This window comes from Talpa occidentalis, unplaced genomic scaffold (genome assembly GCF_014898055.3).
Source record: "Talpa occidentalis isolate TD23 unplaced genomic scaffold, MPIMG_talOcc4v2.1 talOcc4.3, whole genome shotgun sequence".
In the NCBI taxonomy this organism is placed as follows: domain Eukaryota; kingdom Metazoa; phylum Chordata; class Mammalia; order Eulipotyphla; family Talpidae; genus Talpa; species Talpa occidentalis.
In genome coordinates this window covers 37,068,105-37,090,215 of record NW_023603184.1, presented here as the reverse complement: position 1 = coordinate 37,090,215, position 22,111 = coordinate 37,068,105, and the positions used below count along the sequence as shown (strand labels likewise).

Genomic DNA, 22,111 nt, shown 5'->3' with positions numbered 1-22,111 from the left:
ATTGCAGAATGTGCTACTTGTTAACCTGGTCACTATTGTCCTCAGTCTGCATTGACCCCCTGAACCATGGGCGATCTGCAAAGGTCAAATCAGTGTCACCGGGAGAATGCTGTTGAAATTTTGAGGTCCACCTCAATCTCCTTGCGGTTGTGGTGATTAGACTATACTCTCCCATCGCAATTGAGTGGACTCTGGAGGCCCGGAAGCCCCTCCCACTTCATGGAGGTGAGTCATTATAAAGCCAGTGGCATCCCATTGCCTGACACTTCACTGGCTGGAAGAGCTCTAGCCAAGTGCTCATCTCTGGCTTCAGAGCCCCGTGGTGACCAAAGCCCCTGAGGGCCTGTGACCCTGAGGGGTCGCCATCATGCCCTTCTCCTGGCTCAGGGTGGCTGTGGTCTGTAGGAGTAATATGAACATGGATGCGGTGCATGGCAGCGCACCACATCTGCAGGAGCAAAGTGCTCACGGTCAGGTCTTTCAGAACCGGATCCTGCCTGAAGCTCCCAGGACCTGACCTTCCCAGGGTTTATGATTTCTCAGGACATATGAAGAGAGGTACAATGACCTTCTCAGGAGAGACTACAGGCGCTATCATAGGAATGGGATCTTGCTCATCTTGGGGAGAAGTGGGAGGCTCAAGCCCAGGCCAGAGAGGTTTCAAGAGTGCACGGATCCCTTTGATGTCATTAACTGCGAGGAGAGCGTGTACGACAGGGTGGTGGCACATCTGTGTGCCTGAGACCAGGAGACCCTGCAGCCCATGCACGTGATCAATGTGAACATCAGAGACACCCTGGAGGGCACGGCCCTCAGAGCGCTGTTCATTGGTGAGCTCTGCCAGCGCCTCAAGCACCCGGACGACATGGAAGACAGTGAGAATCAACTGCTCTTGGAAGTGGAGGGAAAACAGGCAGGAGCTTTCTTCGCATGGTCTGCTTCTACTGAACATCTTGGCTGGGTTTGGTCCAGTGGCCTTGAAGAACTTCTGCCGGGAAGATTTGACTAGTCCCGCCGTTTGTGTGAGATGGGTCCCCTAAAGCTCTTTGTGCTAAACACCTCTGGGGATTCCTAAAGGGCTATGAGCAAGAAAAACATTTTATAGGAAGTGAGGACAAGGACTGGGAATCCACCAAGAAACACTTCCAATGTGGGGACACTGTTCCAGGATGTCATAGTGGGGAAGTAATTCTGGACTCTCCTGGGACCTGCAAGAAACTTGCCAAGGTAACTGAGCAGACCAAAGCCTATAACAGAGCTGGAAAAGTCATTGGTTTTTAGGAAATTCAGTAGGAAAATAACATGCTTAGGCCATGTCATGAAAAACTTTGCTTTTGATTATTGTGTGTGTGTTGTCACTAATAAACATTCCTTTTTTTTAATGAGGAAGAATTATAATGCACTCTTGGAGATACATCTATTTTGACTTAGATTGTGTCTTTAACCAATGTTGACTTCAATAGCTAAGAATCAAGCAGTATGCAATAGGCTACATATTGCTGTTGTAGGCTTGGAACTGTGTGGGTGTTAGGAGCATACAAGGCTCCTTTCAAGTTAGACAAGAGCAGGATGCTTGATGGCCGTGGGGCAATATTGATGTGTCTTGCACCCCAGGGATTGGTCAGTGGAATGCCTTGTTAGTAAGATTAGAGCCATGGGTGGGAGTTTGGTGTACATGCACCCTCCCTAAAGCCCAATGTCCAGTGTTCAGTTTGACCCACTGCTGTCAATAAAAGGCTGGGATCTTGCTCTTGAGTGGCATCCTGCCTCCTACAGCCTGCTCCGCGACTCCTGTTTCTTTTATCTCGGTGGTGTTCCTGATGCAACAGAACTGTCTTTTATATTCACATCTTATCAAATGAATTGAAATGTATTAAAAAATCTGAAGGAAATGGTGTATTTTTTTTCTGTGGGGGATGTGTTTCACACCCTTTAGTTTTGCTACATTCTTTTAAAATTTTTTAATTACCAAGCTTTATAGAACCAGTCTTTCAAATGAGAATGTTACTATCACTTCTAATATTCATGGTTTTGAACACAGGGATGGTCAGGCAAGAACCCCAAGGATGTTTTCAAGAGGAACATTCTTCTTGCTGAAGGTCAGCAGATGACTGGCTCCAGCCATGTGTGATTTACAGGAGAACCCAGTGCAGGGGCAGCTGGGCATAGTGGCACTACTTTACCACTGCCCAGTGAAGTAGTTTTGATTAGTAAGAATCCTCTTTCTCCATGGAGTGTAGACAGGTTGGAGTAAATATGGAGTTGGTGGGAGCAGCTACCATAGTGAGTGGTCCATGAGGAGAGATTGGAGCTTAAAGTAGGGTGTTGTTTATGGAAAGGTAGAGAAGGGGACAGATTAGAGGGAAAAGTTCACAGCTGAAATGTTGAGGCTTCTGATGAGAAGACATATTAGGAGGGATTTAGTTATCACTCAGTTTTTCTGCCTTTCAACACAGATGTCCAGCTTCTTGTTGGAGTATATAGCCTGTGGGTGGTGGGGCAGTGTTACTTAGTAGGCAGCTTTTTCTGTTCTCTCAGTTGGTTTAAGGAAAGTTCATTGGCACAGTGGGAGGTCAGGTATATATCAGGGGTGAGTGTGCTGAGATTACTGTTTCCACTTATGGAAATATGACTTGAAGTAAGATTTTCTTGGTAGTATTGAGAGTTTTGGAGATAAAGTTGAGGCCCGCACTTGATAACCATTTGTCAGTGTATCCATTGGAAGATAATTAGATGAGGTTGTTATTTGAGTTCTGACTGTTTGGCTGAAATAAGGCAAATAAGACGGAAGGAAAATGTTGAAAATGCTGCGGCTGATCCAAGGGTGTAATAGGTGTGATGGGTGACAGTCATAAATATTACCAGAAACAACTACAGAGGAATTAAATGTCCTCAAATGAATACTAGCAAATAGAATCTAACAGTAGAAAACAGTCATGTACTGAAAACTAGTGGGATTTATTCCAGGGCTGCAAGGATGGTTCAACATGCACCAACCAGTCAATTTGACAGTCCACATTGAAAAAGGAAGGATACTGAGCACATAAACACCTCAAAAGACGGGGAAAAAGCATTTGAGAAAATTCAACATCTCTTGGTGATAAGGAACTCTCAACATCTGGGCATTTAGAACAAATACCTTTCGGACGTTCCAAGTTTTAGGCACACCAGTTTATTAAAGAGACAACAAGGATGTTTTAAGTATGTCAGTAGCTTTCTTTGTAATTATTTTGCTGTTTTCCCTAGTTTCTTGTGTCCAACCACCTGGATTCTACTTTTTATTACGTAATTACCTTTTGATGTCTTTCCTGCTTTCACTTCACTCTAGATCCACTCATAAGAGGATATAATACTTTAAGTTTTTTGGAGCAGGAAGTTCAAATTGGGAAAGCAGGATGAATTTTCAGATTCACCTCTCTCCATGAAATTAAAGGTAGAAGAAAAAAGAATGTTATGCCTGAGTAAATCAAGGTCAAATTGAATACTACTATAAAGTGAACACTCTTGTGTGTAGTCAAAGGTGTGTAGGTATGAAATAGAAATTTGATTAAGTTCATTAAAGTTCACATGTCCTCTAGGTGTTAATCTTTTTTTTTTTTTTAAAGATTGATTTATTCATGCATACAAGAACCAGAGTACAGGTCAGATTTGTGGGAGGGTGAGAGGATTCACCAGAGACAGAATGGGGAACAGAACAGGCAGACTGATGGAAGTACACTGCTGAGGAGAGACAGGAAGGGTTTGCCGCACCATGTGGGTATCTCACTGGCCGGCCGGGATTGAACCCGCACTGCAGAGGCTGTGGACAGCTTCACAGTGCTGCGCTCAACTGCCTGTGCTACCAGGGAGGCCTCTAGGTGTTAATCATGTGTATCACACTCACTTAGAAAATAGTTAAACAGTATATTTAATTCTCTGGAATTTGAAATTCATGTGAGCCTGGGTAGGAATACATTTTAAACCTAATCCATTGCATGAACAAGAAAGCTTTAAAAGTCATGAGTTCATATTAATTGTAATCATTTATATTCTTTACTTAAAATAGGCTGCAGCAACACTAATATTGGTGGTAGAAGCTTTTTCTTTTTTTTTTTCTCGAAGTATCTGTAGAGCAAGCAAGAAATTGAAGAAACAGAAGAAAACGAGAAGGTTGGGGAATGGTTTTAGGGACCTAGTTCATTTGGGAGTAGGGTAATATTGGGCAGACAGCTCTGGTCCCCGGAGCCCTGTTATAAGTGCTTATCTCAGGAGCTCTCATGACAGGGAATAAATGACCCAAGTTCTAGCATGCAACAAGTCGAAATTCATTGCTTATCTCTCGTCTGTTCTTGAAGACTTGATCTAAGACTGGTGAGTGAATTAGAATCCTGTTGGTGTTTGTGTTTCCAAGATCGAGATAAAATCTGGGCTAGTGTTATTTTCCACACTGTCCGCACTTGGACACCACTGCTGCGTGTGGACAAAGAACGGTAGCAGGAGGAGGCATACGTTTGTTTGGTTCCAGCACATGTGTTGGTGAGGTCTGGGAAGGGAGGCGACAGCATATGGGTTAGTTAGAGTTCACCAAAAGTTAGTAAATAAGAGATACCATAAAAAAAATTAATAGGTGAGCTAATAGACTAGATATGAGAAACAGGAGAGATATTGATGTAGACAATTTTGAGAAATATGAGAAGAATCCTGAGCATGACAGAACTGAGCTTCAGCTTCCCCAAACAAGGAGTGGGAAGGGTCTTTGAGGAGACGCGAGGCCATCTCAGGCAGATGTGAGAGATCAGAGTTGAGGAGGCATTTGAGGGGGGATTTGAAGGATGAACCCCTCTTAGAGTAAAGTCACTGTCATGATACCAGTCTCAGCAAGTTCCCAGCCCCTGATCTCCTTGGTCTCTCTCCTTAGCTGAAACAATAAAAATTTCCTGACTTCTCCATTTGACCAGTCACATGGCATCATCAGTTTCTGTAATCTCCCATCATCTCAAGCCCTGCCCTTGTTGAATTGTGTCTTTCGTGACCTCTTCCTTCTCCCAGAGCTTTATAAAGATGCTTCCCTATCTCAAGGCTTGTGATAAGATCCCCTCACCAGTAACTCTAACGGCAGAATGATTTCTCCCATCACTTGGAGTGTAGTGATAGGAGCTGATTTTCCTTCTTAGAAATGGAAAAATAGAGGCATAGAAAGGGATAATCTGTTGGGAAAAAATAATGTTAATATCAATAAGCATAAGATTTGATCCTGTTCTAGTTATTCTGAGATATCTTCCTCAGAAATAATGAACATTTATCTCCAATTCTTCAAAATGACCTGCTTATAAATTTGCTCCACCCTCAATGTGTGAGTCCCAGGACCCAGAAGCTTCCCATTTCTCCCCTATGTTTCCAGTTTGTTATATGATGTTTGAAAGTAGTTGCTGCTAAAATACTTGCTGAATGACTGACTGAATGAATGAATACACTAGCAAATACATCATCAAATTTCCACTTCAAGAAAAATCTTCTAAATATCATGTTCCATGCCCAATAATGTCTTTCTTTTCCTCATTTCAGTCATTTTAAAATTGAATTTCCTAAGGTGTGAGCACAAGAAAGACCTCAGGGATATAGGCCTTATCAATGTTACCACTTAATGGTCTTGACTGTCTTAACAAATGAATAAACTGTATGTGAAGAATTCAGAAACTTCGAATCTCTTTTCCATCAATTATTGGTTTGTGCCATTAAACAAATGACTCATATTCACCGAGTCTCAATTTTTGGATATGAAGTAGGGAAAATACTCAATTTCTGAAAGTGTATGTTCAATATCTAAATGTAAATATAGATAAAATATTATAAAGTGTTTACTACAGTTTTCTGTTATAAAGCAGATGTGTAATCCATATTTGGCTAATTTCTCTGTGACTGTATTATGTTCAGATCCATGCTGTTCCTGAAACACCACTGGCCATTTGGAATCCAGTCTCTTTGTCAATTACTATTCCAATAAGTTGCCACAACTAATCGTTCTAAGTAGATTAATTAAGTAGATTTTTCTAAACTACTGGTTTGACCACTCTGATCACCACCCCCTGTAAAGAGGATGGAGTCCGTGTGAAGTTGTGATCAGGACCCTTCACAACCAGGAAAAACCTGCTTGTGTAACTTTTCCTCTCCCCTCTCCCCTAAGCATCAAACACCCTGGACTGAAAATGTTGCAAGAACACTACCATTTCTCATGATGATTCCTATTTTCAGTCTTCATCTTCTGATAATTCTAAAGTTTCAGTATCATCTCTCACTGTTTTTCAAGACACACACAATGGTTTTATTCACAACCATTTGTTTCTAGAAGTACAAGCAACAGTATCTTTGAATAGATGGAAATGTGTAACTTTAGGGGACAAAGAACATACCCTATTTTTATCCTTTTCATCTTTGTATGTGTCTTATTTACATGTTCAAAGAAGATGGAGAGTCTGGAATATGCCAAAAACATCTGGTGTCTTCACAAGGAATATTACCGAAAAATCTGTTTTCCTCTGTCTCTGTGAATAGGAAGTGAGGTCTCTGGTGGTCTTGCAGATATGATTACCTTAAATCACACCGGCGTTAGTCACACAGTCTTCCGGTTGCTGGGCATCCCTGGCCTTGAGGACCAACACATGTGGATTTCCATACCCTTCTTCATTTCCTATATTATCAACCTGCTTGGAAATAACCTGCTCATTTTCATTATCCTCACGAAGCGCAGCCTCCATGAGCCCATGTACTTCTTCCTCTGCATGCTGGCTGGAGCAGACATTGTCCTCTCCACGTGCATTGTACCTCAGGCTTTGGGCATCTTCTGGTTCCACGCTGGGAAGATCTCCCTGGATCGCTGTGTCAGTCAGGTATTTTTCTACTCTTCCATTTTCATCTCTGAATCAGGGATCTTGCTGGTGATGGCGTTTGACCGCTACATTGCCATTTGCTACCCACTGAGATACACCACTATTCTAACACACTCACTGATTGGGAAAATTGTCTGCATTGTTCTGAGAAGTTTTTGTACAATATTCCCCATAATATTTCTTCTGAAAAGACTGAATTTCTGCAGAAGTAACATTCTTCCACACACCTTCTGTGAACACATTGGCTTGGCCAAATATGCTTGTGATGATATTCGAGTGAACATCTGGTATGGACTTTTTGTCATAATATCAACAGTGATCATAGATGTCCTGTTAATTTTTGTTTCCTATATGATGATTCTTCATGCTGTCTTCCACATGAGCTCCAAAAATGCTCGCCACAAAGCTCTCAACACATGTGGCTCCCATGTCTGCATCATTGTCCTCTTTTATGTACCTGCGATCTTCACAAGTCTTTTTCAGCGATTTGGACGCCACATTCCACCTCATGTCCACATCTTGTTGGCGAATGTCTTCGTTTTGGTCCCACCTATGGTTAATCCCATCATTTATGGGATCAAGACTAAGCAAATCAGAGAGCAGGTGGCTCATATATTTTTCCCAAAGCAGAAATAATGTTTGAACAGAAACAGAGTTTTAGTATCTCTAGCTGTCAATACATGTGTAATGAATTTGGGGTGTGGGAGGGTCAACTGAAACAGTAGGGACTGGCAAGTGACTTTTATCTCAGGAGTTTATAAGGTAGTTTGTAGGAGTTATGTCTTCCATTGACAAAACATCCCCTAAAAGCTTTGTCATGTTTGGTATTAATATAAATTTTGAATAGTGCGAATTTGACCTTGAAGGATGAGTTTGGAATTGTTCCCTCTCCTTCAATTTTTGGGAAGAGTTTTAAAAACAATGTCAATAGTTCTTATGTAAATGTATCGTAGAATTAGCCAGTGAAGTGGTCTGATATGGGGTTTTCTATATTGGGAGGTTTTTGAGTACTGATTCAGTGCCTTACCCATTAGCAGTCTATACTTATTTTTAATGCTCTTTCCTTTAACCTTTATACTCATGGCAGCTTTATTTTTTTTCTCCTGGGTTGTATTGCCTGGTTTAATTTTAAGTTTTTCCTAAATCTTTCTGCCATGTCATCACTCTTGATGCATATGCTAGTCATCTGTCCACCATTCAGGGGTCATTGTCTTTGTTTGGGTGTAATTAGTTTGTAAATATGTGAAGGAGGCAAGTCTAGTGACTTCTCTCTGATGCCATCTTGTGGAACTTCCATCTTCCCACTTCTCAAGTGTGGGCTGCACAGATGACTTCTCCTCTAAGGAGTAGAGTATGGAAGGGGGAATAGAGTAACTTTATAGTGGGGAAGTCTGATAGACACATCCGTGCAAATAAAGTCAGCACCAACAGTGATAATTCAGGTTATAGAATAAACCCTTATGTGAATTGATAAAAACTGCAATTTACTTCTGTACCTTCATTTGAAGCAGGCATGTGACTAGTTAGTTGTTGTTCAATGAAATTTCAGTAGGGAGACAGGCAGTTACAAGGTTCTGAGGTCTTAGCTGAAAATTGTAGAACTTCTGTGGAGTGAAGTGGGTAGATGGGAGCAGGATGTATAAAGTTAGTTGCATATATATATTCCCAACCCTTCATATGGGGACATCATGTTGGTAGTTTGAATCTGGCTAATACAGGAGTATTTTCACCTAAGGAATGGGCAAACACTATAAAACAAGAGTTCTTTAACAAATATGTTGTTTAATTATCACCACTGGACCAGAGTCACAGATATGGACTATCTCAGTAGAATGGAAAATGCAGTTTGGGAGGGGTGAATGGGGGAGACTTTGAGCTTGAGGACAACACTCTAGCTCAGTAAGGAGCCCTGAGAAACTCCAAAGAAAGTTCCGCCTTGGTGCCAGGTCCTGATTACTGTGAACATTTTAGGCATTGGAGGGACTCAGATGACTCTTACGACCCTGTAAGCCTCCTGTCCAATATTTATCATTGAAGAATGTGTCTGCATCACTGTGCTGCGTTGTGGGAGCATACATGTTTTAAAAAGACAATTCTCAGACCTCAGAAAGTTCACAATTGGAAAACACTGACAATATGTAATGTAATTGTTTGATTTTTTTATTTATGCATACAACTGTTTATTTATGCATACAAGAAAGGGGTACAGGCCAGATATGTGAGGGGGGTGGTGAGAGGAGTCACCAGAGACAGAGTGGGGAACAGAACAGGCAGATTGACTGCTGAGGGGAGCAGTGGGCAAGGCAGGAGAGGTCTGCTGTGCCATATGTGTAGCTTCCTGGCCGACCAGAAATTGAACTTGTGCTGCAGAGGCTATGGATAGCTTCACAGTGCTGTGCTTAGCCCCTTGCACCACCAGGGAGGCCCCTGTTGTTTGATTTTGACACACTTCTGAGAAGCACAAAACTAACAAAAATACTCATAATTTGATGACATAATATTGAAGGACTCATGGATAACTAAAGTTAGTGAAAAAGCAAAATGAAGAAATATTTTAATAAACATTACTTTCTTGGACAACTGCAAAATTTTAAATATACTACATGTTACTAATAACAAAGTATTAGGTAAATTATGGTCCTTCTATAAACTGGTATTTTATAGGCAGCTAAAATTATTAAAAATGCTATCCATGTTATAAAAATGTTTTAAGTCTAATTGAAAAAATAGTTTCTGTTGTGTGAGAATATATAAAAAGATGAAGAAAAATAAGGTAAATCACACTAACAGATGTAATCAGTGTAACTTCTGTATACATTTCTTTATCTTCAGCTTTTAAAAAGTGTAATTTCATAGTTTTATAACTTACAAAATATTTTAAACATCTTTATTTAGCACCTGTTCTTTCAGATGATATAATGGCCCTAGGACATCTGCTCTCAGTTGGGAAACGAACAGGAAATAATTACAATGACATGCGACAAGTTCTTTCTAAAAACCATGTGCCTTGCTAAACTTCATATGGCACATCCTTTTATGAAAGAATGGAGAGACTATAAAAATGCTTACAGAGGTGTGTATTTTTGACCTGGAAATATATCCACACTACTTTATGAAGCGAGAAAAGTGCATTCTAAAAGAGTAAGTGGAATATAGTCCAATTAAGACATTTTTATTTACTTACACACACAATAGAAAATAAAAAACAATGTTCTGAAAACAGTAGTGGTGAATATCACTTTTTTGAAAAAATGGGTGATTTTTAAACAGATTTTATTTATAATAAACAATAGTAACATACTGTCTATAAGGTGGATGAGTGAGGGGTTTCAAGAATACGAGGATGCTCAACTGTATCAGATATGGCGGCCGTGTCCTGAGAGATGCAGACTGAGGACTGGCCAGTGCACTCAGCAGTGTGGACATCACTGTACCTGCAGGGCATGGCATAGGCAAAACCTCCGACAGGAGAGAGAAAGGAAAATAAGGGGCAGAAATTGAATGTATTAATAACTCTGTCAAGGTGTTTTACTGTGAGGGAAAAAGGGAGGAGAATAGGAGGGGGATGAAAGAGGAGGATAATGAGCATGATCTGTTCCATTTCCATCCATGTTGCTGCAAATCTTTTTTGATTGCTGAGCAATATTCCATTGTGCATATGTACCACATCTTCTTGATCCAGTCATCTATTTTTGGGCATTTGGGTTGTTTCCAAAGCTTAGCTATTGTAAATAGTGCTGCTATAAACATAGGGGTGCAGGTGCCCTTTTGAATTAATATTTCTGTGCCCTTTGGGTAAATACCTAGGAGTGGAATTGCTGGATCATATGGAAGCTCCATCTTCAGCAGGTTGAGGAATTTCCACACAGCTCTCCATAGTGGCTGGACCAGTCTGCACTCCCACCACCAGTGCAGGAGAGTTCCTTTTACTCCACATCCTCGCCAACATTTGTTGCTAGTTTTTCAATATGTGCCATTCTCACTGGTGTAAGATGGTATGTCATGGTAGTTTTGATTTGCATTTCACTGATTACAAGTGATGTTGAACATTTTTTCATATGCCTGTTGGCCATTTGCATTTCCTCTTTGGAGAAGTTTCTTTTTAGCTCTTCTGCCCATTTTTTGACTGGATTATTTTATTTTATTTTTGTTGAGTCTTATCAGCTCTTTGTAGATATTTGTGATCAGCTCATGCTCAGCAAAACAAGCCAGAAAGAAAAAGAACAATACCAGATGGTCTCACTCATGGCAGGAATTTAGAAAACCTAAATAAGGGACCAGGAAAAAGACTAATTATAATAAAGTAAAAATCAAAATAAATAAGCAACTATAAACCAGAGACACACTATGGAGGGGGAGGGAGGGGGTAGGATCAAAATAAAGTGGGTGGGAATTGTGTGCGGACAATGCCATGATGAAAATGCATACATTGTGCAAAAATGAAAAATAATGTAAAAAATATATAAAATAAAAATGCTCAAACAAAAAAAAAAAAAAGAGGAGGATAATGAGAGGAAGGAGAGGAAGTAACAGCTGTAGAAGGGGAAGGAGAAGGAACAGAGGCAGAGGAGTGTGGTGAATTTCCAGAAGGCAAAGAAATATGGGTGTCTGCTTCTTTCCCCCCCTCTTCCCTCCTTTCTTTCTCTAGGAGAACAATTAACAGAATATATACAGAAATGAACATTTGTGATAGAGATGATAGAGGGAAGACTATGTAGAGCAATGTCTCAAGGCATACAAGAGGAATGCAAATTACTTCACCAGACAAGACGTGACCGAAACCAGGAAAAAAAATTAGTCCAGCAATTATCCACACGTCACCTCTTTCCAAATACCTATCTAAGGTTATAGAGAGGAGTGGTTTATTTTTCAGACTCTGAGTGATAAAGTTATTGGATCACAAAGAAATGGATCTCTTATTATTGATCAGAGATGTTGAAAAGTTTGTTGCCAAGTTTCTCTGTGACTTCTCCCAGAAACATAGGCATTGAGTTGTGGCCATCCCTATTTACTAAGGGAGCCAAAGTTCAACTTATGTTGGCTAGAAATGTTGAGAAAATAGTAATTTTGCTTCCATTCCCAAAGTCAGATCTTCTTTGGAAACAAGATATGGGTTACCTGGTCCCGGATCTGTTTGGTCTTGATCCCATAAATGATGGGATTCAGCATAGGTGGAGCCAGAATGCAGACATTTGCTATCAGTACGTAGATATGGGGTGAGACGTGGCGTCCAAAACGCTGAGTGAGGACCGAGAAAATTCCAGGGCCATAAAAGAGGATGATGACACAGACATGGGAGCCACAGGTGTTGAGAGCTTTGTGGCGAGCATCCTGGGATGGGATGCGGAACACAGCATGGAGAATCAGCACATAGGAAACAAAAATTAGCACAACATCTAGAGCCACCGTTAATATGAGGATGGTAAACCCATACCAGATGTTTATTCGTATGTCATCACAGGAAAACTTGGCCAAGAAAATGTGCTCACAAGCGGTGTGTGGAAGAATGCTACTTTTGCAAAAATTCAGTCTTTTCAGAAGAAATATTATGGGAAAAATTGTACCATAACTTCTCAGAAAGATGAAGACACCAATTTTCCCAATCAGTGAGTGTGTGAGAATAGTGGTGTATCTCAGGGGGTAGCAGATGGCAATGTAGCGGTCAAATGCCATCACCAGCAAGATCCCTGACTCTGAGATGAAGGTGGAGTGGATGAAGAAGAGCTGAGTGATGCAGCGATCCAGGGAGATGGCCCCAGCTTGGAACCAGAAGATGGCCAAGGCCTGAGGCACTGTGCTCGTGGAGAGGATGATGTCTGCTCCAGCCAGCATGCAGAGGAAGAGGTACATGGGCTCATGGAGGCTGTGCTTCGTGAGGATGATGCAGATGAGCAGGCTGTTTCCGAGCAGAGCAATGATGTAGGACGCGAAGAAGGGTATAGAAATCCACTTGTGCTGGTCCTCCAGGCCAGGGATGCCCAGCAAATAGAAGACCTTGTAGCTCACACCAGTGTGGTTTAAAGTAGTCATACCTGGAGCAGATGACTGGGGCCTCACTTTCTCTTTATAGAGACAATTGACATTTTAAATTGTATTCAAAGCTTAAGGCACTTACCTGATTCTTTTCCAAGGTAGGCATGCCAGGATGAAACATAAGTTTAAAAATTTATAAGATATCATGTGTTTTGTCAATGAGATAACAATCTTACAAAGAAGATAGACATTTACACAGCTAGTGAAAATAACGCTTTAAGTGAATATATTAGCAGTATAAGAAAACTACTATGGGAATCCAGTGGAAGAAGTAATTCAGTCTATTTGGCTGATGCACTCATTCAGTGGAGGTGAACTGGGTGGAGAATGGGATGAAGTAATTTAGGAGTTGAAGGGTAGACAGCTGTTGTGCAAATATTTAATGCATTTTAATCAGTTTGCAACCCTATGTGGTTGTGGGAGTGGATGTATTGTACAATGGTTAAAAAATAGAAAGAAAAGTATTATGGCTGATACAAATTAAAGGGCCCAGGAGGGGAGAGTCAATCACCATGAATTTTTCTGGAGAGCAATAGATGGTATTTATCTGGAAGTGGCTGGATAATGGATTGGAAGGAAAAAATAATTTGGAAGGAAAGTTTAATGTTTTCCTAATTAGAAGAAAGCAACTTATTGACCATAGACCAAAGTGAAATATGATTAACAAAATAACATTTAAAAGTACCTATTTTATCTCAGGCATTGATGTAAAAACATAACATTAATTATTTGTAACACTATAGAACTTGGCACAACTGTTAAGGAATAGATCTTGGATTTGAAACTGCTCTAATTGTAGAAAACATCATCTTCTGATATGTCAGATGGATCAAAGGGCAAGAGATTGTATGGGGGAGAGAGAGAGAGAGAGAGAGAGAGAGAGAGAGAGAGAGAGAGAGATCCTGAGAAGTTACCCCCAAGCTGTCCCCTTTTATCTCTGTAAATATATCATATTTCATATAAGAGTTTTGAAATAACTTGTAACTGAAATTCCAGGAGCGTGGATATTTTGTTCCCTTTACTTTGCCCCTTTAGTCACGAGTAGTACAATTTTGGTAAAGTCACAAAACAATTATATTTGCGGGGAAGCCAAAATCTGAAACATTGAGAAAAGGTTCTGCTTTCCAAAGTACTACAGAGAGGAGTTCAGTTGCTCACAAAGAAAAAAGGCCAAGTGAATCCAACCCAAATAACTGGTGGAGAAAAATGTCAAATGGACTCAGATTTAGATCATCTAGAAGAATCTCAGATGATGAAGAAGCCAGAGGCTCATTATTTTCATGGAGATGCAAGTAGCAGCATATAAATAAAAGGGTTTTACTTTCAAGGCCAGTATCTAGGCCAGTGGTTTTCAAATGGAGGCAATTTTGCATCACCTCCCCCGCCCCTCAAATAAAGTAAGTAGAAATAAGAGCTGAGAGAAGAGGACCAGCTTCAGAAGTGGCTGGATGCTGAATGCTTCATTGATAATAACAAATAGGCACTTTCTTTTGGGAAGCAGTTAGGAGAGGCTAGGGAGTGCAGAGATGGGGAGTTGGTCAGCCTGAACTAGCATGGCTACTGTCTAATTCAGTCACCTGAAAAAACTTCAATGCCAACATTTGTTGTTGCTAGTTTTTTTAATATGTGCCATTCTCACTGGTGTAAGATGGTATCTCATGGTAGTTTTGATTTGCATTTCCCTGATTACAAGTGATGTTGAACATTTTTTCATATGCTAAGCCAGAAAGAAAAAGAAAAATACCGGATGGTCTCACTCATAGCAGGAATCTAGAAAACTTAAATAAGGGACCAGGAAAATGAATAACTATAAGAAAGTGAAAATCAAAATCAACAAAAACTATGAACCAGAGACACTCTATGGGGGGTGGGGGGCGGGAGGGGAGGGATTGGGGTCAAAATAAGGGGGTTGCAATTGTATGGGGAATATAAAAATAAAATTTATTTAAAAAAAAAAGTTCAATGCCTCCTGAAGCTTCCCTCATGAAGGAAGGTGGGGTTAGGTGTACTCAGCATCTCAGAGAAGTCACCTCCATCCCTGTGCTTTGTGGCACCAAGAAAACTTGTCCTGTTCAAGGCACACTCACCAGCTTCCACATGTTCACCATGTTAGCAATGTGCTGGAGAGACACATCTCCCCAAAGTCACCCTCCTTTCTTCTGCTTTTCACAGAAGTTTAATCATCTAGACTCCTATTTCCTTGATTGTGACCTCTTTCTGAAACTTATTTTCCATCTGTGCATGTCTAGAATCTAACACACAAAAATATTAAGTGGGAGTAAAGAAGAAGCAGGATATTTAGCAGTCAGGACCTGGGGCCTAAGAAGTACCTTCTTAGGCTGGGGTACAGGTCCTTAGCACACTTGGTTGAAAAATCCAGAGCCCTTCATTCTGCCCTCCAGATACCACTTTCCTGCCTACTAGGGTCACACGTATTTGTGACTCTGGTCTCCTCTATGCTTATTTAATACCAGACAAAGGTGCCAGTATCCTCAAATACCTACCTGAAGCCCCATAACCTTCTGGTCTGGATGGGGGTACCCTTCTTCCCTTCCTAAAATTTACCCCACATTAATAAGTAACTTAATCACTCGCTTCAAGGGCAGTCTTGATACACTAGAATATGTGATGAATCAAGGAAGACTGAGCCTTGGCTACCAGGGAGCAGAGATTTTTATGCACTTTTTCTGAAGACTCCAGAGGAAGTTTATGCCCTAGGGAAAACAGATTTAGAGTTGTATTTCTAATAACACCTATTCCATGCAAACATAAGGGTCAAGATGCTATGGCTTTCCATGCCTGCTAACACCACCATCTTGTCCACCACTCCATCTCTGGATAGATTGTGAATATGTATTATTTTCAAGAAATAAAATGTTACTACTACAATAATAAAATATGTAACTACATCAGATATTCCTGTTTTCATTTTAATGATAATTTGTAAATATTAATCCTATTTTAAATCAGCACAAATACATTGACTGTCAAATATTGACATACGGATTATTTAAAAAATGCATTCCTTTAAGGAGTTCTTTGTAATATGAGAGATCTCCCATATTCTAAAGACTGAAATAATGAGTGTAATAGCTAATGTGAAAAATGTCTTCATTAATGTTAATGTCTTCAATGTACTTACGTGAGTTAGAATATAACAAGGAAACAATCTCCATACTTCTCTTCTTTGGTTGCCAGGAAATCTACAGTAAGTCTTCAATTACTACATTACCCTCTATCTCTTTGCTGGTAAAATATCTCTACCCTTTAGATATTTTCTATGTGCTTTATCTTCATTAATTAGTCCAAGGAAATATGAAGTACATATTTGTAAAAATGAGACAACTTTGTGTATGTGTGATAAATTCATAGGTTTCTATTTAAAATGATGGATTGAGCTTACTCAGAAAGACTTCATACCTTCTTAAGAATATTATTTTTTCATTAAATAATTATTTTGAATAGAATGTGTAAACATACAAAATCTACATAAATTTCAATAAAATTTTTAAGTAGATTCAGCCAACCACGATCTATAATCATATAGATTCAAATGCTAACATTTGGTCATATTAATTCTTCTCTGACTGACTCTGTCCCTCATTGTTCTCCCTTTAATTTTTTGCTATGTCGTTTCAGTAAAATAAGCAGAGATCTGGAAATATTTAGCATGTGCTATCTAAGGACAAGGACAATCTCTTAAATCTAAGAGTGCAATTATGAAATCCATGATATTTAACATTGATAAAATGCTATAATCCAATATACAGTACATATTTACAATCTACCAACTGTCCCCAAATTCTTTTTCATAGCAGTTTTTTTTCCATTTGTGTTCAGTTGTCATATACTTATGTTTTTTAAATCTGGATCAATTCTTCAAGCTTTTATTGTCTTTATGATAATGACATTTTAGAAGAAGAATACAGCTCCATATTTTGTATAATGTTCCTCAGTATGGACATATTCATTGAGATAAGATTCAGATTGACCAGAATACTATGTAAATAATACTGTGTTCTCGTACTATGGTATCATCAGGTACTTAACCTAAGTTTTTATCACATTATTGGTGATACTATTTTGATCAATTAATTAAAGTGGGTCCCCAGATTTTCCTCACTAAAAAGGTGTATCTCTTACCCTGTAGTCAATGAAATAATTCATGAGAAGATTGAAACTGAATAATCCTGTTATCCAACAAAAATGCAACTAGGGTTTTGGAATCTCATTGATGATTCTTGCCTGAATCAATTTTTACTTTGATGGTGGTTTTTCAACTCAATTTTTCCCACTACATGTATTAGTTGGTATTCTATTATAAATAAGAGGCTACTCATTTTTTTTTTAGTATTTGCATGGACTCATGGATTCTTTTTTGTTCAATAGCTTGTATGATGTATCATTATTTGTTCTGATGCTGAAATTATCACAGATTTGACTAGTGAGAGCTTCATCAAATTAGCTTTTGTAATCATTGCCATTTCCCTATAGTTTCTTTGAATAATTCCTTATATTTTAGCACAAGGTGTTTCAGAATCAGCTTATAAATTTTCCCCTCAGTCTTGAAATAAACATCATTACCAGGATTTCTTAGCTTCTTTAATGATGAGTAATATACAGAAAACCAGTTTGAGCACTATACGTGCTCACTGCTCCATAGTCTTTCCTTTCATTTATCAGGATCAGGGAGAACAAAAGCTTTTTATTTTTTCTCACTGATCCGTTTATTTATGATATTATCTCTAATTCCAAAGCAACATTACAATGGGAGTAGAGTTCTTCGAATTAGTATTTTACATCTTTTTGACTAGAATCTATCATTTTACATCATATACAGACACTGATGATTGTTAGACATATAGCTGCTTCTCTGCTACAAATAAGTCCATACTATTGACTTATTCTATCTAAACAAAAATAAAAATATATGCACATGATATAAAAAAGAGATAATTTTACCAGCAAGAGGCGCTTTACTGAATAAGATAACTGAAAATTAAATGTAGATTATTTGGTAGTCAAAGTGAAACAGGGCAGCAAGGGGCACCAAAACTGGCCATGGACACTGCCCAAATAGTTTACCAGTCACTGTTGAGTTCCTCACCCATGCGCAACCGCAAGACCACTCAGGCTCGAAGAACAACAAAGGGATTTATGTAAAAAACCAGGGAAAAACAAAGTTACTGAGGCCACAAATGGCCGTTTACCTCACCCAAAGCCATATCCAGTGTTTTTCAGTCCTAAACAAAAGCAGTTAAAATGGCATCTTCCTGTCACTGAGGACACAAAGCTCCTCTCCCAAACAATAGGCCATGTGTCCAAGATGGTGTCTTCCTGCCACTGCGGACATGCAGCAGCCAGACTATAGGCCAGCACTAGATAAACAACACTTAAAACAGCAGCTACTGCGGTCAAATGACCAGACAAACAGCCACACTCACGTAGCTCAGTAAGATGCCTGGCTTGGGTCTTTGCCTTCTCTGTCAGGCTGAAACATCAGCAAAACTGGAAACAGTTTTAGTCACTTGGCTACCTGTAAAGCCTCCAAACTTTTCCTCTCTGAAGTTGGCTGCTGAAAGCCTCCACCTTCAGAGGCCCACACAGTCTTCTGGAAGATCAGTGTGGTGGGGGCTGAAATCTGCTGACCCCTCATGCTGAATCCTGAAATGCTAAATGAATCTGCCCCCTTCTGCATGCAGTCACTTACATTTTTAAAAAAGATTTATTTATTTATGCATACAAGAACTGGGGTACAGGCCAGAGGTGTGGGGGGTAAGAGGATTCACCAGAGACAGAGTGGGGAACAGAACAGGCCGATTGACTGAAATATACTGCTGAGGGGAGCAGCAGGTCGGTGAGGAGAGGTCTGCTGCACCATGTGGGTTGCTCCCTGGCAGGGGATCAAATTCGTGCTTGCAGTGACTGCGGATGGCTTCATAAGTTGTGTCCTCCCTTGCGCCACCAGGGAGGCCCCACTTACAGCTTTTATCAGTTGCTCTAACCCACTTTTTAGCAATTTTCCTGGGGCTACCTATCCTCACTAGCAACCCCCTCCAGGGGGCACCACTTGTCTTTTGGCTTTAGCTAAAAGGAAAAGAGGGTGTAGCAGACTTTTTATAGCTGACATTGACTCAAATAGGTAGTGTAAATATCTTTAAAAAGACATTAAAATATGTGGAGTCTAGAAAAATAAAACAAAGGGTCAGATAAAACCAAGCTGAAAAACTAACCCTTGACAGCTGACAGTGGAATGGGGGCAACTCGAGGGGGAGAGGGAGGGAGACAGGAAGGAAGGGGAACATGGAGCAGGGAGCACAGAGGTCTATGGGGCTGGACTGTGGGGTCAGGGGCGGTGGACACACTGTGGCAACATTGTTGAGAGGGGAATCCTGCACCTGTATAATGGAAACGGTGATGTAAACCAATATTAGTGCAATAAAAAACATAATGTAAAAAAAGGACATTGAAGTATTCTCATGTATTTAAAATGTTACTGCAAATTCTAAAGTTTAAGTGACTTCAAAAACACAATGTATATGTTTAGTTTCTAGTTTGTTTAAAATCCAAAGGAGTATATTTGTTAAAATCAGTGTTCAAAAATAACTTATATGTTAATTTCAAATTACTCGTGCTGACTGAAAATGGAATGAATATCTGCTAATTCCCATGAAATGGAAACAGGAATATCTGTAGTGTTAGTATCCAGAATGTAGTCACGGTTTATTGATAAAAGAAAACACAGGTGCCCACTTAATCCAGAAGTGCTGCTGTGGAAGAGAGGTGGTGTGGGCGCAACTGGAGAGCCATAATGAAGCGAATAGAAAGGGTGTTGTCGAGAGGACAGCTTTATGTCTGTGCTCCCTGGAGAAACATCCATCCCTGAGGGCTTCGGGCAAATGTGTAAAAGCTCAGGGCCCTGGCTGCCATCACTCAGATTCCGATTGCAGTGATGTCATTTTAGCCCACGAGAACTCCATCTAAGGCAGGTGAGTGAATATTTTTTGCTCAGTGGCGAATTCACAGGTAAAGTCCTGCTTCCTGACTAGATGTTATGGGGCATACAGTAGGTGACTGAAAATAACAGGACTTTTTTTTTTTTTTTTGGCGTGAGATGGACCCAGTTAGAGAGAATAGAGCTGTTGTGTGCTGGAAGCATTTATAAAGGTTGACGAGAGTCACTGTGTTTATTTCTTTCTGATTCCACATATTTGGTGCATCATGTTGATAGCTTGAAATGGTGGGAGTACCTACATTATTGAAATTGATAAACACTATAAATAAGTCTTTCTTTTATTTTGTCTATTTGTGTGTGTGTTTTTTTTTTTTTTGTTTTTGTTTTTTGATGAGCTATTTTACCAGCACACATAGGACCGGAGTCACTGTTCTGGTATGACCTACTAGAATGGAATGTGCTGTCTTGGAGAGGAGAGTGAGGAAACTGGATTTGAGGAATCCTAAATCTTAGTGAGCCAAGGGCCCCTGAGTCTTCACAGATAGTGTTCTTCTTTGGCCCCAGATCCTGATGACTGTAAATATCCAATCTATTTAAAGGAGCTTATTCATGACTTCCCCACTGATCCATCATCATGCCCACCCAATATTTGTTGTTGGATTGTTTTACTAAATATTTTGAGGACTTACACTGCTTCAGTGTGTCAGGTTCTGGAAATGCACAAAGGAAAAACATATTACTCAAACACAGAAAATTTATAGTTGATTGGGAGATCATTGATAGGTAATCAGTTATGCTCCTATCAATGAGATAGACAGCCTGAATTGGACATGTAGTGAAACAGGGTAAAGAATAACTTAAGGGGAGATGTGTCATGCAGGCAGAGAGAAGTGTCCTGAATAGGGGTAATTCTTTCAGCAGATCAAAGTTGAGATATCGTCTCCAAGATGCTGAGCACATCTGGATCAAAGCTATGAAAATCTTTTTTAAAAATATATGTTTAAATATATATATATTATATCATTGTTAATTTTTGTACAATGTATGCTTTCTCCTGTCAGGTGCGGTCCCCGTAAAATTCCCACCACCAATTCACCGCTGAATCATCCACCGTAGTCCCTTGTGCACAGAGCTGTGAAAATCTTTATGATACATTTGAGAAGTTTCTTAGCATGGCCTTGCTTCAGACAAATACTCTAATACATGCAAGTTCATCTTATGGGTCAGATCGTAGCCTCTGAGTTTCTTAGCTCAATTTTTCCCCCCATAAGAAAAATTCTCTTTGTTTCTTCTTCCGCCTGATGACATATTAGACTACCTTAAGGGTAACTTCACATAACTGCACATTTTTGTGTTCCTCCTATAAGTGAAATCATCCAATATTTTTCTTTTTCTTTCTGGCTTGTTTCACTGAGCATAATTCCTTCCAGATCCATCCATGTTACTGTGAATGGCATGAATTTATATTTTTTGATTGCTGAGTAATATTCTATTGTGTATATATACCCCACATCTTGATCTAGTCATCTATTTTTTGGCATTTGGGTTGTTTCCATACTTTACTGATTGTAAAAAGTGCTGCAATAAACATAGGGGGGGCAGGTATCCTTTTGAATTAATGTTTTTGTGTCCTTTGGATAGATTCCTACAAGTGGAATTGCTGGATCGTATGGAAGCTCCATTTTTAGTAGTTTGAGGAACCTCCACACAGCTTTAATAAGGGATCAGAAAAACAGTAATTATAATAAGTTAAATATCTAAATAAACAGGCAACTACATATCAGAGACATCCTGCAGGGGAAGAGGAGGGCGAAGGATCAAAACAGGGGAGGGAAGAGGACATGTGGACTATGGTGATGGGACACGGGTGAATTAGTGGTGAGAATTTCATGGGGACTACACCTGAGAGGAGAAAGCATACAGTGTACAAAAATGAAGACTGATGCAAAATATATATAAAATAAACAAAAAACACAAATACTGAATGCTTTACTTCTCATATGTTTCTGTATCAGTTTTATTTTATATAACAAAGCTCTACCATTGTTTTCTTTAATAACATGAATAGTTGCTCTATTTTGTGATTAAGATTTTAGTAGAGAGCAAATTTTTCTTCATCTTTACATATCATATAACTCCTGGCATCCTCTGAATTGAATGGGATCAGGTAGATGAGAAAGGTGTTGGTAATATCAAAGAAAATTTGTGAATGTGATATACATTTTTCTCCATCTCTGCTCCCAGACAGTGGAGTCCC

General features: G+C 39.6%; 2 protein-coding genes and 1 pseudogene across 2 annotated transcripts; 2 read left to right on the top strand and 1 right to left on the bottom strand.

The window, feature by feature from the left end:
* Positions 1–367: 367 nt before the first annotated feature.
* LOC119255250 (RNA polymerase II subunit A C-terminal domain phosphatase SSU72 like protein 5-like) lies at positions 368–948 on the top strand (annotated as a pseudogene).
* A 5,612-nt stretch (positions 949–6,560) lies between these two features.
* On the top strand, positions 6,561–7,502 carry LOC119255036 (olfactory receptor 52B4-like). Its single transcript, XM_037522054.1, has one exon. It carries the CDS (start codon positions 6,561–6,563, stop codon positions 7,500–7,502), a length of 942 nt encoding a protein of 313 aa, XP_037377951.1.
* A 4,449-nt stretch (positions 7,503–11,951) lies between these two features.
* Positions 11,952–12,896, bottom strand: LOC119255035 (olfactory receptor 52B4-like). Its single transcript, XM_037522053.1, has one exon. It carries the CDS (start codon positions 12,894–12,896, stop codon positions 11,952–11,954), a length of 945 nt encoding a protein of 314 aa, XP_037377950.1.
* Positions 12,897–22,111: the final 9,215 nt, after the last annotated feature.

Excerpts from the sequence above, each read along its gene's own strand:
- LOC119255036 (XM_037522054.1), top strand. The coding sequence starts at position 6,561 with ATGATTACCTTAAATCACACCGGCGTTAGTCACACAGTCTTCCGGTTG.
- LOC119255035 (XM_037522053.1), bottom strand. The coding sequence starts at position 12,896 with ATGACTACTTTAAACCACACTGGTGTGAGCTACAAGGTCTTCTATTTG.